Source organism: Hibiscus syriacus, unplaced genomic scaffold (assembly GCF_006381635.1).
Source record: "Hibiscus syriacus cultivar Baekdansim isolate YM2019G1 unplaced genomic scaffold, ASM638163v2 tig00110945_pilon, whole genome shotgun sequence".
In the NCBI taxonomy this organism is placed as follows: Eukaryota; Viridiplantae; Streptophyta; class Magnoliopsida; order Malvales; family Malvaceae; genus Hibiscus; species Hibiscus syriacus.
The window spans coordinates 2,052,647-2,069,339 of NW_024062926.1; the positions used below are offsets into that span (position 1 = coordinate 2,052,647).

The following is a 16,693-nucleotide window of genomic DNA, read 5'->3' on the forward strand; positions in this document are numbered from 1 at the left end:
AACTTGAAATCTTACTCGATATCAAGTTGCTTTCCACTTGAATCAAGTTGCTTTCTACTTGAACCAACTTATTGGTGAAAATTGCCAAATTTGATAAAAAGGGAAGAAATAAGAAAAAAAAAGCCACCAAATAATTAGAGAAATAAGAACAAGAAAACTAATTGGAAATCTTAGAAAATAACAAATACCTTGCTATGTTACCGTATCAAGGGAAAACATATAATACATTGATTCATCCAATCCACTAGAAATAATTGTTTTTTTTTGTTTTTGTGTGTGCGCGTGTGTGGGAGGGGGAGGGGGACAAAGGAAAAGAAGAATGAAATGGTTTCACACTATGAGATAATACTGAACTAAATTCAACAATTACCTTTTTGCAGGAAAAGGGATGGTTGACAATTACAGTACATCATCATCTTGCTGGTTATAGAATGAACCAGCATCAACCGGTAATGAGGGTGGAGTTCCAGGTGGGATGCAGGCGGCTCCGTTCTCCCCAGCGCATATACATAAAGCCTCGGCATCCCTGAGGGTTGCATCAAGGGCAATCTGCCCACTCAACTCATTGATGAACTTCAAGAGGGTGTCAAAGTCCATTTGCTCTCCGATTATTTTGCTTCGATAGCGCTTCAAGACAGCTACACACACATACAGATGGAGGTGCTCCGACAAATGATGCGTCCACAATACTTCCCACAATCGCATTGTTTCCTCGTATTCAAGTTCCCTGGATAAGAATGCGTTGACACGGCAGAAACATGTAAAAATAAAGGAATACATAAGTGCATGCATAAGCAAGGTAGACATGGAATTTAAAGGGAACTATAATACGTAATCGCATGTTGGGTTTCGAGTGTGGAGGAAAAGGTGCGGTACAACACAAAACAGCATATGCTATAAGATACCACAAACTATTCTACGTGAAGCGTTGCAAGATGTTGGATTCAAAACAAGAATATGCATAAGCAGGAAATTATGTACAGCGCATTATTAAATGAAGATCTAGCCTAAATGAATGTTGGCATGGAAGAAAATGAATCAACTAATAAATCCAAGAGTCTTACCTTTTAAACTGTATCAGAATCCAGCGGAAACAGAAGAAATAATTCAAGCAATCGTTCTGCTTGAAATAGTTATGTAAAGGGCTGTCTAACAACTCCACCAGCTGCAAAAAGTAGTACAGTTCAAAATCAGAGACCAAAATCTACGTTCATGAATTATTGATTTACTTGGTTTAGCTGTTTATAAATTACTTGTCAGATGTATAAAGTCTAGATACCCAAACCTTCTTTATGCTGTTTATTGGCAAGGGAAGAATGGTTCAGCTGTTAATAAACTACATGTCGTTTCCTTCCCAAAAGAACACAATACTAAAATCCAATGATCTCAAAGAAGAAACAAAAGTTTGATGATATTATGAAAAGATGCTTTACAATTTGACTATTATTCAAGGGACTCAAGAAACCACCAGTGGTCATGTTATACTAGTCTATATACTGTAGTTGTTAACTCAAGAAAAGGAAGGGGAAAATGATGATTTAGCCTCATCAGGCATGCAAACCATCACTATAGTAAGAAACGTAGGTTTTAACTTTTAAGGCCAGCTATCTCATGTAGAAGTGTCTCAAAAAGCCACACCAAAAACTTCAATTGAGTTCTAAATTTACAAACTGAGACTAGATCCGTATCATATTAGTACTACTATTGCATTTTGACTTTACAACAATGCAAAAGCAAAGGCTGAAATTTCAGGAAGCCACACAAGATGGACAAGAGCATAATAATAATAATCAATCATTAAAACAACAATCACCAGAATTCTCTGACCAACAGAAAGTTAAATGCTCTTTAACGATAAAGAAATTTATGGACAAATTTTGAACTAAAGCACTATTGCCCTTTTTAGAGAGAGATTAACCCCCATACCAAAGGGAGGAAAGGGCAGGAGTAGGCAGATGGAAGTTGTATAAACATGAGATTACAATTGAGTTGTCACATTCCAGAGTTTGGGGTGGGGGGCAGTCTAGGCCATTTTGACTAAACAGTAACTGACTCCAGCATCTAGCGAGACAAAGAGAGGGAGAGGAAGTAAGACCTTAGATACTGCAAAAAGCTGAGAGTGCATGCCATTCTGATCACGATTAAAATTGGGCCCAAGGCGTTCCATCAGTGCAACAAAACACCAAAATGATTCTGACTCATCCTCCATGACAAACAAAATTGGGGATAGCAGGTCGCTCATACCCTGCAAGAATGATATAAAAGGATGAAGCACACGACCATAAAAGAAAAGTATCAGTGTACATGAACTTCGGAAAAATTCATCCATGCATTAGAAAGAAAAACAAGCTATAGGTCTAAACATTCACATGCCTGAACAAATAATCTACAACAAAACTTACAAACTGGAAAAAGAAAATTTCACTTTTATTTGCATCTCCTTGTGTGTATGTGTCTCTATATTGTGAATTATTTTTAAAAAGTTCAGATGCATTCAAGACAAACAAGCAGCCATCTCTTTGCCAGAGTGAAATTTAACATGGAAGGAAAATTAAAATACATCACACTTAAAGGACAAAGGCGTCAAACAATATCTCGCAATTAAATTAAGGCCTGCACATAAGAAAAACAAAACATAACGTACATGCTCAATTATGCTCAACTTTAAATATAGTTTTTGACAATAATGACCACTTAAATGCACTTAAAATGTACTAAAATAAAGGCTGTATAAATTCATCCATTGATTAATGCCGTCAAAGCATGTGACCCGGGACATCATGTCTACTGCATGCTTGGTTGTGCATGCAGATCAACCTGAGAGAGTATGAAATGATGCAGTGATCATTGAAATTTAGTACTGCCACCAAGAGAGTCATACATTCAGCAAATAGAAGCTTTTCGATTAGACTAATTCCATTGCTACATATATGTAAATCCTTATTTTTCTGGCTAGGAACATGAAATTCAACTTAAAAAAAACAAATTTGGAGCATTTTAGAAACACAGGATTTTTTCTTTTAACCAAATAAAACAATCAACATTAAAATTGTAGTACAGCATTACTGTAATTTTTTCCACTAGGCAACCAACGGATGTACAAAAAACAAAGCAAATTAGTAAGTAAATTACCTGACAATAGCCAAGATCAAAGTTGAAAAAGGAGTACGTCAAGAGAATATCACGTAAAATTTTAACATTTTGATTGTCATCCCCGTCATAGAATGAGAGTGACCTGTCTGTCCTAACCTTAAATACAACAAAAATAGTGGTAGCATTGAACTCAGAATTGAGCTTTTCAACCTCTCAAAGAATAAAATAATATATGAAACTCTAAACTCAAACATGTGATGGTTTCATACATACCACATCTTTCTCTATAAGGACTTTCCTCTCTCTGAATTTTGTAAATCTTTTTGCCTGCTCACGAGATATACTCTGCCCAGATATTCACAAAAAAAAAGTAATCAGAGAAAACTAAGCTTTTAGAACATTAGAAAAATACTCTTTAGCAGAGAACATTTTAACCCAACACCTAATTCCTGAATCCCAGATAACTCGTATCAAATAAACTACAAACTATTCTCACCATAAATCATAAATTCTGAAAAATGTTGTGATTATGTCACAAATGAATTGATTCTTCAATAGGGCATCACAGGCTAAAGCAATTATCCCCTTTAAATATCATATTGCATCTGGACCCGAAAACCAAGAAATGATATTACTGATATACAAACATCGAATAGCCTCCATTTTGAAGAAGACACTACTTATTAAGATAAATATAATAAAAAAACAGTTATCTCCAGATTTTAGCACCCTGCTGCAGTATTTCTTATTCTAGCATCACTATTTATATGTTCCGTTAAGAAACCCTGCAGCATTTTACATTCCAATACTCTTCTACAACTCATAACTAATTTTGAGCAAAATATAACAAGAATGACTGGAGGGATTGCATTTAAAACTTGGAACCAATATAGGGAAAGAATGAGGATGGCATAACAAAGTATACAGAGAATACTACAAACCTGCCACTGTTTTTTTATAGTCTCATATTCTGTCCTTTTTATGGACTTTTCATACTCCCTCTCAGCATAAGACGATTCATATGTATGATATCCCAACAATAATGCCCAGACCTAAAATAAAAAATAAGAACTCTAAGAATAAGATCAGTTTTAATCAAAAGAATCAGTCCACTCAATTCTTTGATAGAACAAATACAAACCTCTTTACGAAATTTGTGTTCAACTCCTCCATAAAATATTCTTTTTCTTAAAGCTTTTGGATCCACCAATCGCCCTTCTGAATCCAAGAATGAGGTCCACTGAAATAAATAAATAAATTTCAGAAGACAAATACTACCAATCACAAAAAAAAAAAAATAGTAGTCCTTGGAAGGTTGAAGAAGTATCTATGAACTTCAAAGGTCAAGGAAGGATATAACATAGAAATTTAAGAAATTTTATTATTAATCTATTTCATTTCATATAGTAAGAGATTGGTGATGGAGCCACAACCCAAAGAAGCTAGAATGAAATCAGGAAGAGGGGATGAAATATGTAAGCTAATTGGAAACCATACAAAATAACATAGTTTGCATCTGGTTTCATACCTCTTCCAACCCCAGTGGTGGTTGTCGGGGTTTTCCCCACAGTAGTGAGAGTTTGTCAAACTGCCAGAAAATGAAACAAACAGATATTATTAGCTTAAGATGCAACATCTGTTTTCTAAAAATGAAAAAAATACACAAAAGTTACGGAATTTAATTTTCAACCACAACAATTATTGGTGGGCCATGTCCTGCCATCATTATAAAATATACCATGAGTGCGTGTATAGCACTGCTTCAGGACCCTCTGTTGATTTCCAGATTCATGCATCATACACTTGTGCTATGAAATAATTCAGCACTCATATGCCAAAGATATAGGAACTTGATACAGGTTGTATCAGTTATTTTGTTCACAACTATCTAATTTAACTTATGACTGAAGTCGGACAGGGTAGAAATGTCGAAAGAAAACAAAACGACCTGAAAACTTAAAATGAACTAAGGCTCCTTCCTTTCCATACATCTTTAAACTGATTATGCCTAAAAGTCCCTACACTAATAACAACTTTGTCAACAAGAATGAGTTTCCGATATGGGAATTTCTGTTCGACAGTGATAAAGGTTGAGTTGCCCTGGTAGTAGAGAAGTTGAAAACTTTCCAGCTAAAATAATACAAGCCAAACATTAATTAAATAAAGAGCATTAAAAAGAACTCTGGACTATGCTCAAATTAACAACAATACTTAATTCTCCAAGTGATGTGTAAAGATATAGAAATATTCAAACCAAAAAGATGACTTTCCAAGAACATGAGGCTGAACCCATTCTGTTTTTTTCATCATCAAAGGATGGATAGATAGATTCCGTTCTGTAGGTTTCCTTCGACCTATAATGGGTCCCAATTGATGCATGAAAAACAATAACTTTGACAGAAATATATATTTACATATTGACTTCCATTTTATTACCTTCCAATGAGTAGTACTTCGAATTTAAATCCAGATGCAAAATCACAAACCCTTTTAGATGTCCAACAGACAGTAACAATAGTGAAAAAAGTTATGTGAAAATAACTGACAAAAAGAACAAATACAAACAGCTACCTCAAGAGGATCTGGTTCAACGGGGCGTTGAATAGGAACATCCACATCATAGTCAGATGGTTTGCGACTATAATCAAGGGTAGACTGGTTAGAGTTTCTCCTCTCTAAAGGACCAAAATCATTGTTATTAGTCTCGCGAAATAACTGCAAAGTTGTTTCTCGGGCAAACTTCGTTACAAGAGAGAATTTCTCCAAAACTTGAATTGAAATGTCTCGAGCAGGATCATGACCCTTTTGCCTCTGCCTTCTGTTATATTGAGGAATACTAGCACTTAAATCAGTTCTCTCTTCATTTTGTTGTGAAGTAGACTCCTCAACTGGAAGAGGTGATGGCACACTAACCACGGAAACTGCCCTTGGTAGCTCCAATGAAGACAATGTTCGCTGCCACAAGCAATTAGAATATTCATAGCAAAGGATCAGCAAAGCTTAATAGGATAATTAGCTCAAAAAATAGAGTTTAAAATTAAAAACAAAACAATTTACATTATCCTCTATAAAAGTATGATATGCTGCCATTTAAGTGTTCCTTATTTCTCATGTTGGACATGAATTAAGGGAAACATTACTGCTGCAGTGTTAATTAACCATATAGCAACCATAGAAACTAAATTTTCAGGAAAAAAAACCCAAACAAGTGATTAGCATTACACAAACCTGCAGAGGATTTTGGAAGTCATTAACAAGAAATACATTAGAGTCTTCAGCTGACCTGAAAATAAGATGCAAAATGAGGACATCAAGAAATTGTGAGCTAAAGACATACAACTCAAAAAAAAAAAAAAAGAATATACAAACATAATTGTCATAAATATTATTTTTTTTCCAGAGAAAACTTATGGTAAGAAGATTTGGAAGTGGAAGAACCAAACAAGTACCAGGGTATATGTAGTTATATGCAAAAAGTAGCATAAATAGTAATCATAAATTATGGCACATTTGACAAAAGAAAAAAAATCTCATTGTAACAAATAATACACTTGGCTTTCTTTTCCAAAATCAAGGAAAAATCACACATTGGGAATTCCACCAATCTACCAAATCTCCGGAAAATTCAGAATAAACATCATAGAAAATGACACTCATAAGACTAAACCACAAAAAATATCTAAATGAATAAATTAACAAAATTCCACAAACTACGAAAACACTTATGCATTGATTATGCAAGAACAAAAAACAATTGTTTTTCTTACAAATTCTATTCATTTACACGTCTTTCTCTGGTCTGTGATAGACAAGACCTAGTTAATTTCAAGATTTATTCTTGGTCAACATACTATAGCATGTACTGTCAAACTCTTGAAGATGAATTTAAAATTTAATCACACAACTGGATCTTAGAAAGAGCGAAAGCCAACCTCACAAGTAAAACGTGTTGCTTGACTGTAGCAAGGAACTCTCGAACTCCTCCATTATAGAAGTAAAGGGGAGGAAATGCAAGTCCTGAAAAACAAAGTTTTTCAATAATGTTGATACAAGCACGATCACAAAGTAGAAATAAAATTTTCAAATTAAAACAAAATTAAAATAGATCCATGAGATTAAATCATTTACATTATTATCTTTCAACAATCATCAAAACCTTTCCATTTAGTCAATAAGTGGGTCCATAGGACAAACCATAAACTTGTAAATGAACAAACAGGAAGCAAGAAGTACCAAAAGACGGAGCAGTCAAGCTGAGAAGTTTCAATGCCTAGCAGTCTTTTCAACTGCCAGGTGAAAGTAGCCATGCAACCAGCATGCTTAAGAAAAGCTTTACTAGGCAAATTTTGATAAATATAAAGAAAGAAATGGCCCCGAACACCTAGTAAAGGCTAAGTAGCAATTTCCAAACGTGAATCATCTTACAGAAATTTAGATGACTAGAGTTTTCTCAAAGCTTCAGCTATTTAAGATCTTAACATCTATTATATGATGCTTAAAATCTGGTTTGCTTACATAATTAATGGTTCCAGATTATAGAACTTATTATCTTGTTTAGGTTGATTAAATTGAATTTAAAGTTGTCTAATGATTAAACTTTTTAGCTTTCCATTTTTTTTCATCTCAGGCACCCAAATTTAGGAGGTATATCAAACAAGAAATGAGAAAAACAAAAATTGATTAGCACCAAATCTCCATAACATTGGATCATTATCATTTAAAAACTCAATAAAGAAAGGGCAAGGTAATAAATTACTTCTATGGTCAGTGGTTCTAAAAACAAATTTCCAGAACCAAAGTTACCATAAGGGGGTGTTTGGTTCAAGGATTGTGGGATTCCCACATGTTTGGTTGGCCAGGAATCTCATTCCCGGTAATATTTTATTACCAATAGTAGATTTTTTGGGGTATATTACCGGGAATGTTATTACCTCCATTCCCTTAGGTATTGTAACATTACCAGCGTTTTGGATTAAAATGCCCTTAAATTTTTATTTTTTTTCAAAAATATCATTCTTCTGTCATTGAATAATAAAAATTCTACAAAGGTTAAATTACAAATTTATCCTTAAATTATTTTAGATTTACAAAAAAAGTCTATAATTAAAATTTTATATGAAGTTCAAGGGTTAAAAAAAATTTTACCCTTTTATTAAACTTTTTTTTATATTTTTAATTTTGTAAAAAATTATATAAATATTATGAATTTAATTTTTTAAAGAAAATATATAAATATTTTACAATTTGTAATATTATACAAATATATAATAAAGACAATTTGGTCAAATATACATTCCAATAATCTTTTATTCCTTTAACCAAACACGATAATCTTACATTCCTGCTAAACCAACCAAACACAAAATACAACATTCCCAATAATCCTATTCTCTGGTAATCTTTTATTCCCACTGGTAATCTTACATTCCGTGAACCAAACGCATCCTAAGTGTAGTTGGGTAGAACATACCATCTTCCTTTAAGAGTGTTCTAAGCATATATTGATACACAACTCAAATCAAACCACTTTTATTACTGTTAGAGGGGATTCTTTATGTTTGCACAACATAGGTTAGAAATTGAACAGCATATAGCAATAAGAAATTGCTCATGTCCATGGTGGCACATTTTCATTTTGTAATTCTAGGAGATGTTGGTAAAACAAATCTCCAAAAATTTTGGCCTTAAAAATATATGAATCAATCCAAACTTCCAATACATTTTTAGTTTTAATCCCCCGACAGGAAGATGAAAATTCAATTCAATACTTTATCATAAAAAGCACTTGAAGATCAACCAAACAGTAGAGTTTGTGGTTACTTACCAAATGACAGAACAATAATAATGTACTGCCACCCGAAAGCTGGAGTGTGCCTCCGAATGGATTTCACATCAGCAAATGGCACCGCTCTAATGGTATAAAGATTTCTATCTGCATAATAAAACCATGCAGACAATAACAGTTTCAGCAAATCATATAATCTATACACCTTGTGAATTAGTAAGTGGATAAAATACATTCAAATCAATGAGTTCAAAGCTGAAAACCTTTCTCAGATAGTCTAGCATTTGTAATTTGTCCTTTGTATGGAATCCATGTCTACAATTAAATACAATAAATAAACGGTTAGTTTATACATGATAAAAAAATAAAAATTATATTTGCCCCAATACTTTTGCACATCCTATTTACGGTTTACCTCCCTTTGCGTTAATTCTGTCCACGAACTGATAGGACACACTTTGAACTTTTTGCCACATAAGATGATACAAATAATTGGCACAAACCAGGTAACAAAGAATTACATTAAATGGGTACCCCATGTTAGCATATGTCTTTCCATTCAAACATGTCACGTAATTAGGTATATAGAGGGGGGGGGGGTCAACCACGTAATATATAGTCGTTCTTTTTTTAAAATCGTGATTTGAATAGATGAGGAACATGTCATCATAGGCGTAAAGTTACAATTAATCCTCTCAAACCAGGTAAGGGAAATAGCATGATCAGAACCATCTATGGTATGTTATGTTACTAAAATGCTAAAAAAATAGCGAAATTTTCCATATAAGTAAACAAAGTGCAAACAAATTACCATGAAGAGAGAAGAGCCTTGCTTAATTAACTTTAATCTTCCACTGATCCGTTCAGAGGCAAACTGAGTAGGATGAATTGTAACATTATCCTTCAAATAAACAATTTGGGCTCCCTCCGGTTCACTTGACGAGCTTCTTTTCCCACTGTCGCACCGCATCATGCTCGCTGATCCCTAAACAACAAAAACGGAATTAAACTCGATATATATATATATATATATATAACAATTGATCATTAGAACGACTCCCGCAGAAAATGAAAAATGATTAAAACCAATTCAATTAAATATAAGTTAAAACCAAAAAAGAAAAGGAAAAACAATAACGGCGAAAGCACTGTTATGCTTACTTGTTGTTGAGACGCTGCATAATCGGCATCGTCTGATAAATCGTGAAGCTCTGCTTCTTGCATCTTTTAGGGTTTCCCGATATAATTGTCAATTTCTTGAAATAGAGAGAGAGAGAACGGAGTTTTTGTTTTACAAGTTGATTGTTTTTTAGTTTTACCTTCGAGACGAAGAAAAGAAATGGGGGAGAGTTGAGAGACAGGAGTCGTGGTGAGACCCGTGAGAAACCAGATTTCTCGACTCAACCCGTGTGAAATCAGTTAATCAGTTTCGCAAACGACGTGCATTTTTTATTGGATAAACTATATATTTACTTATTTAAAACGTAAATTATCAGTTTTAGTTTATTTTAATATTTAATTTTTTTAAATTATATTTAATATTTATTTTATTTTAATACTTCATCGTTAAAAAATGAATACATTTAATACCTAAATTATTAATTTTGGTTTGTTTTATTACCTAAAGGGTATGTTTGTTTTAAGTAAAACGTTTTCCGTAAAATGTTTTTCTCATTTTCCAGTGTTTGGTTAGAAGAAAACTGGTTGATCAACATTAAACATTTTACTGGTCAACAGAATTTCCTTTGTGTTTTATGGAAAACGACTTACGGTATGATTTTTCGTAAGTCATTTTCTGAACTTTTCACTTCAAAGAATAAATATTCAAAATAATTTTATTCTATGAATTTAATATTAATAAAATATTTTAATATCATTTTAATAAAAATATTAATTATTAAAATATTTAAAATATATTTATTAATATTTATAATAATATAATATTATATTTTTAATATTATAATAAAATAATAAATTATATTATAATAATATATAAGATATTATATTTTTATTTTAATAATATATAATAAATTATTAATAAAATTTATATTATTTATTAATTTTATAGAAATAATATTATTAAATTATTAATAATGAATAATATTATCTATATATATTTAATATTAATATAATAATCTAATAATATTTTAATAAAGATATTTAAAATATACTAATTAATATTTTTAAAATATAATATAACAATATTACTTTAATAAATAATTGATATAATTTATAATATTTTTATTTCAATAAAATATACCAATATTAATATTTTTATTAATAAAATTATAAAAATATTTTTTTAATAATAAATAAATTATTTTAATATTTAAAAATAATAATATTAAGTTTTATGATAAATAATATTATTTATTGTATTTAATATTTGTAATAAATAATTTTTAAAAAAAATCATCAACTAGTGGAAAAAGGATTTAAACAACATCTTCCAAATATCGTAAAACGTTTTCCAGAAAATATAATTCATTTTACGGAAAATATTTTTCGGAAAACGTTTTCAGTGAAACAAACGGACCCAAACTTTCATTCCCCCAAGTTTAGGTACTAAAATGAACCAAAATTGATAGTTTATGTGCTAAACAAATAATTTACCCTTTTTTATTAAACAAAATATTTTATTTTATGCGTTTGATTACATAAACTAAATGAGGTTCCACCGAATGTGGAGTGCTTTCTTTGGATGGTTTGCCTCAATAGGATTCCGGTGAGAATTGAGCTTGCCAAGAGAGGAGTTTCTTCTATTTCAGATGTTTCCTGTCCACTTTGTAGTATCCATCCGGAAAAGGCCGGTCATCTATTATTCTCATGTAAGGTATCTTGGTGCTTATGGATGATGTTTTCTAATCTTTGGAATATCTTCATTGTTTTCCATGAAGAAACTGTTTTTCCAGTCATGGCATGAGGTTAGCATTTCTCTTCCTCCTTTGTCTGTTTGGCATATCGTTCCTTCTTCTATCTTGTGGTCTGTGTGGTTGTTTAGGAACGATATTGTCTTCAAGAGTGGTAGTATAGATTCTTTACAGTTAAGCTTCTTAGAGAAGTACCGTTTAGCCTCTTGGTTCAAGGCGAAGAAGAGCAATGTGCCTTTGTCCTTGAAGGATATAGTTGCCAATCCTTGGATGATGGATATTATCGTAGTTTGGAAAAGTCTGTAATGTCATCTCGTGAAAAACTCCTCCTGCTGGGTATGTAAAGTTAAATGTGGATGGAACGATGTCGTTGTTGGGAGCTGCTAATGGTATTGGGGGTTATCCAGGAATAAGGTTGAGGCTACTATCGAATCTTTCTCGAAATGAATCGATCATGATCCTCTGCCCTTGCAGAGTTACTAGCTTTAAAGTTCGACCTTGATCTTTATTTCTCACCTCCCTTCATCTCCTCATCTCTTCATATGGTTGAATGTAATAATAAGTTAGTGGTAAGCTGGATTTTGAATCCCAGCAATTGCCCTGCTTGTTTTGCGAGCGTGGTGGGTGATATTGTGAAAGCTATTGCAGCAAATAATGTTAGCTTATGTCATATTCCCAGAGTTTTGTAACTTGGAAGCAGATTCATTAGCAAAGCAAGGTACATGTTAGTTTGGTGGGGTGCCTGTTAATAGGAGAGCGTGTGGCAGGGCATGGCTTCTGGGTCGTGAGTAAGATAATTTGACTGTCCAGGGTTGCCTTTTCAGGTTGGTCGAGTTGTTTTTCTGGTTAGTTTTCTGAGTCTTTCCCTGTATGAAAGGAATTTTTGACGAGGCAAATCTTCTTATAAAAAAATTATCATACTAATAAATAATAAAATATTAATAGTTTAAATCGAAATTAAAATAGTGCACAATATTAAAAATATATTTTTATTGTAACACCTCAAATCTCGGGTTAGAAGTTTCAGGCTTTTCAACGGACCTTAGAATAAAATTTCCTTAGCTCATGAGAGGCTTGAACCAAGTGGGTTTGGGATGGGCTTAGTATGAGACCAATAGGTGATAAAAATGATGTTTTTAATCTTAAACCAAAAGAGGAGGGACTAATTAGGTAAATATTCCTTCTTTTTTTAACTTTTTATTGTACAAATAATTGACAACGTAGAAAAATAAAATAAAAAATAAGAAAAAACACCCAAACAATAGAAAACTTGAAAATGATTAAAAATTATTTTTGAATAAATATTCTTATATTTATTCAATTAATAAAAAAATTATTTATCTAATGACAAATATTTAATATATTTCTATTGATAATATTTTTAATAATTAATTTTTTAAATTATTGTTATATGTTGAGGTTTTGAGTTCAAATATCATAAATATCAAGGGTTTAAGCATTTAATATCAAGATACTATATTGTACTTACCTCATAAATCGGTACCAAGTCGATTAATTAATATCTTTGTAATGAACCCTAAACCCTAAACCGATTATGTGATAGTGTTAAGTTATGCACATGAAAGTAACATACAAATTACGCAAAAATGATTTTATATGACTCCTAAATAAATCATTCACATACTTATACGTAAACATATCAACATGCAAAATAAATATACACAACTAATTAAAGAAAACAATCCTAAACAGGGACTAAATTAAGAGAAGCCTAAATGTGAGGACTAATTTAAGCTAAATATACTAACTTTAAAATGATGATTAAATTCACGTAAATGTAAAATTAAACTTACAAAATTGAAATTAAACCAATGACTTAAATACAAAATGCGAATAAACTACAGGGTCTTATATACAATTGATCTTATTCGGTTTAAGCTAAAATAATATGAAAAATAACATAAATGACACCTGAACATTTAAAACAAATAAAAAAATTTAAACAAATGAGATATTATTTTGTACGAAACGCATAAATCTAAAGGACCTAAAGCTAATATACCCTTAAAATTACGGTGGCTAAACGCTAATTAACCTCAAAATTAATTAACGTTTAGAATTAGAACCTAAATTAAAACAAACCTAAACTAAATATTCAACCACTCAAGCCTCACCATCCCAAACTCTTCCCCTCTCATTCTCACACACGACCCATAACCAGAAAACAGTGCCACTCTTCTCGACTTTTAACCTAAAAAAACCTTAGCCGAGACCCTCTCAAAACCCACAACCACCATGAAATCAGAACCCCAACTTCAAAGGTCGATGATTTCAACTCTAAACTCTGACATTAGGGTTTATTTTCATTCAGTGTAATCGACATTCTAGGGTTTTCTTGCAGTGTTGCACCTTGTTTTCCTTCTATATTGTTTAATTCAGTCAATTGTTAAATGCTTTTTTTTTCTATTGCAGTTAGGTTAAGAAATTTTCTTGTTTGTCTGCGGGGAGAACTCAAGAAAATGCTGCTCTGATTGTTCGTTGTATCAGCGAAAGGTTAGTCAAATACATTTCGTCACTTCTTTGCTTTGCCTTGCTTTGGTGGCCCTGAGATCATTCAGTTTTGAGGAATTACTTTAACTTTGATAAATTTAATCGAACATACTATGGTTTCTTGAATGTTGATAAATTGGGGGCATATATAAAAAAATTTTGCCTCTTAGTGCAGGAACTTTTCTAGCTAAGCAGTGGACCTCTGAATGTTCAATCACTTTATGTTGGTTTCTACTTGTTCTTTATGAATCTATTCTTCTTAAGAGAGGCTAAAAGCTTTGTATTGTTCTTGCTGGTTATATATTTATTGTTAATTAACATATATTGTACACATTAGCCTGTTCTAGTTGATAATGTAATAACCTTTGGATTGCTAAGAAGATTGGTAGATGAATGAACAACTCAAAGGTAAAAGGATCCGGAAAGAATATTGGTTGTCGGTTTCTCATGTTGGATATCTGTATTGGAATAACCACTTTTTAGCATCAGTTTAGTAATTGAAAGTGGGCAGATTATATGATTCTCATATAGTCACTCCTGAGCTACACTGTTAAGTGCTTTTCACCCGTTAAGTTGATTTTTTTGAAATTAAGATGGGTTGCAACTTATTTTACATATTTTCAAACTGGAATTTTCATCAATCAGCGCTTCTTGTAATTTGACTAAGCTGATTTTGTATTAGATATGTAATTTATTGCCTCTTTATAGGTAGATTAGTTCAGTATCCAATTTCCAATGCTTTTCCTATTTCATATTTGGATGAGGGGTGCATCTTTAGTCAAGATGCGAAATTTGATGTCATTGCTTGGTGGAAGGAGAAATCAAACAAATTTCGCATTTTATCTAGGATGGCAGTAAATGTATTGGCTGTTCCTATTACTACTGTGGCTTCTGAAGCCACATTTAATGCTGGAAGTCATGTAAGAGATCCTTATAGGTCTTCCCTTACCACAGAAACAGTTCAAATGTTGATGTGTGCAGGTGATTGGTGTAGATCCCTTCATGGAGTGAAAAGAAAGAATAAGGTAAATTTATTTTCTTATAACAAAGTTTGTTTACTTTTTTAAATATATGTAGACTTGTTTGAGTTTTTAAATTATTGCAGAATGATGACAAACAACCGAAATAAATTATTATATCAGTACCTTCGAAAGAATCGATAATGTGACAAATTAAAAGGTTTAATATTTGAATTTGTTAATCTTGTATTTTTTACTCCATATTTGTAATGATTTCATGCTTTTTTTTTATAGAATAATTTATTATTATTTATTGTCTTTTACTCTTTTTTATAGGTGCTATGTATAGAAGCTTGGGCATGTTACTGTTATTTTTTGTGTGTGAATTTGCATATGCAGCTCCCATCTTTTGTAAACTTGGACATGTTGCAATATTTTGTAAGTAAACTTGACATGTTGCTGCCATCTTTTGTAAGTAAGCTTAACTGGTTAATATCATTTTTTGTATAATTTTTTTTGTAAGTAAACTTAACATGCAACTATCATGATATTGTTATCTTTTGTAAGGAAAATATTGTCATCTTGTATAAATTTGGATATGTTGTCATTTTTGTCATCTTTTTTTATAAATTTAGATGTGTTGTCATATTTTGTAAACTTTCAATACATTTGAAGTTTTAAAAACTTCAAAGGTTATATTATTTATATTAAATTTATTGTAATTGTATTTTTATTTTTTAGATTTTTTATAGTTCATACATTCATATTATAATGTATTGGTGATGATTGATTAAAGGGAAAATTATTTATATATTTTAAATGTAATATAAGATTTTTGTAGGTTCAAATTCGAGTTTGAGTTCGAGCTTGAATCGAGCTCGACTCGGCTTGTTTACACTCCTACTCTTATGTGAGTATCGATATGAAAATGGCATACTAAAATCGGTTTTTGTCAAACGCACGAAGGGAGTATTGGTAATCCCATCCAAAGTATCAATACTTCATGAATAATATCGATATTGTTCTTGCAGTATCGATATTGCAGGGTTTAAAATTAATTTTTGACTCGATTAAAGTTTGAAACCATTTGTAAAATTAGTTTAATTTTCAAAGCAAGTAAAGAGTAAAAATTGAGTTTTTAACCTTGAAAAGGATTTCAGTATTTGAATGATTTAGTTGAATATAAACCTGAAAATTGAATCAAAAATAATCTTAAAATTTCTTTAAAAATATTCATTTTTGGTATATCAAAATACAAATCATGATTTAACAATCTCTCACTTTTTGATATAACAAAACATTTTTTTAAAAAAATTAAGATTTTCTTGAAAATAATTACCTCTTTTTTTAACGTCTCTCCCCTTTTTTGTTAAATCAATAAGATAAACAAGATATATATATATATATATATATATATATACCTGTGAAGATCAAACTTGCCAAATAGATTAGTCAACATAAATAATATTCTTAAG

The 16,693-nt window shown here is 31.5% G+C and overlaps 2 protein-coding genes across 2 annotated transcripts; one reads left to right on the forward strand and one right to left on the reverse strand.

Annotated features, from left to right (window-relative positions):
- Positions 1-200: 200 nt before the first annotated feature.
- LOC120148009 (TBC1 domain family member 17-like) lies at positions 201-10,257 on the reverse strand. Its single transcript, XM_039161211.1, has 15 exons — positions 10,040-10,257; positions 9,690-9,863; positions 9,142-9,193; positions 8,918-9,025; positions 7,026-7,110; positions 6,322-6,376; positions 5,665-6,048; positions 4,622-4,681; positions 4,235-4,333; positions 4,035-4,145; positions 3,367-3,438; positions 3,133-3,249; positions 2,096-2,245; positions 1,065-1,165; positions 201-727 (listed from the first exon to the last, which is right to left on the reverse strand). Exons 1-15 carry the CDS (start codon positions 10,100-10,102, stop codon positions 400-402), a joined length of 1,959 nt encoding a protein of 652 aa, XP_039017142.1. The 5' UTR covers positions 10,103-10,257; the 3' UTR covers positions 201-399.
- A 1,322-nt stretch (positions 10,258-11,579) lies between these two features.
- Positions 11,580-12,054, forward strand: LOC120147913. The gene is made up of 2 exons (XM_039161152.1): positions 11,580-11,711; positions 11,776-12,054. Exons 1-2 carry the CDS (start codon positions 11,580-11,582, stop codon positions 12,052-12,054), a joined length of 411 nt encoding a protein of 136 aa, XP_039017083.1.
- The last annotated feature ends 4,639 nt before the right edge of the window (positions 12,055-16,693 follow it).

Bases quoted from the DNA above. Each gene is read 5' to 3' on its own strand.
- LOC120148009 (XM_039161211.1), bottom strand. From the start codon at position 10,102: ATGCAAGAAGCAGAGCTTCACGATTTATCAGACGATGCCGATTATGCA. The intron at 9,194-9,689 runs GTAATTTGTTTG...ATTTAATTGTAG, and splicing joins AAGGCTCTTCTCTCTTCATG to ACATGGATTCCATACAAAGG. The intron at 6,049-6,321 runs GTTTGTGTAATG...TGCTTGTGGCAG, and splicing joins ACTTCCAAAATCCTCTGCAG to CGAACATTGTCTTCATTGGA.
- LOC120147913 (XM_039161152.1), top strand. From the start codon at position 11,580: ATGGTTTGCCTCAATAGGATTCCGGTGAGAATTGAGCTTGCCAAGAGA. The intron at 11,712-11,775 runs GTATCTTGGTGC...TTTTCCATGAAG, and splicing joins ATCTATTATTCTCATGTAAG to AAACTGTTTTTCCAGTCATG.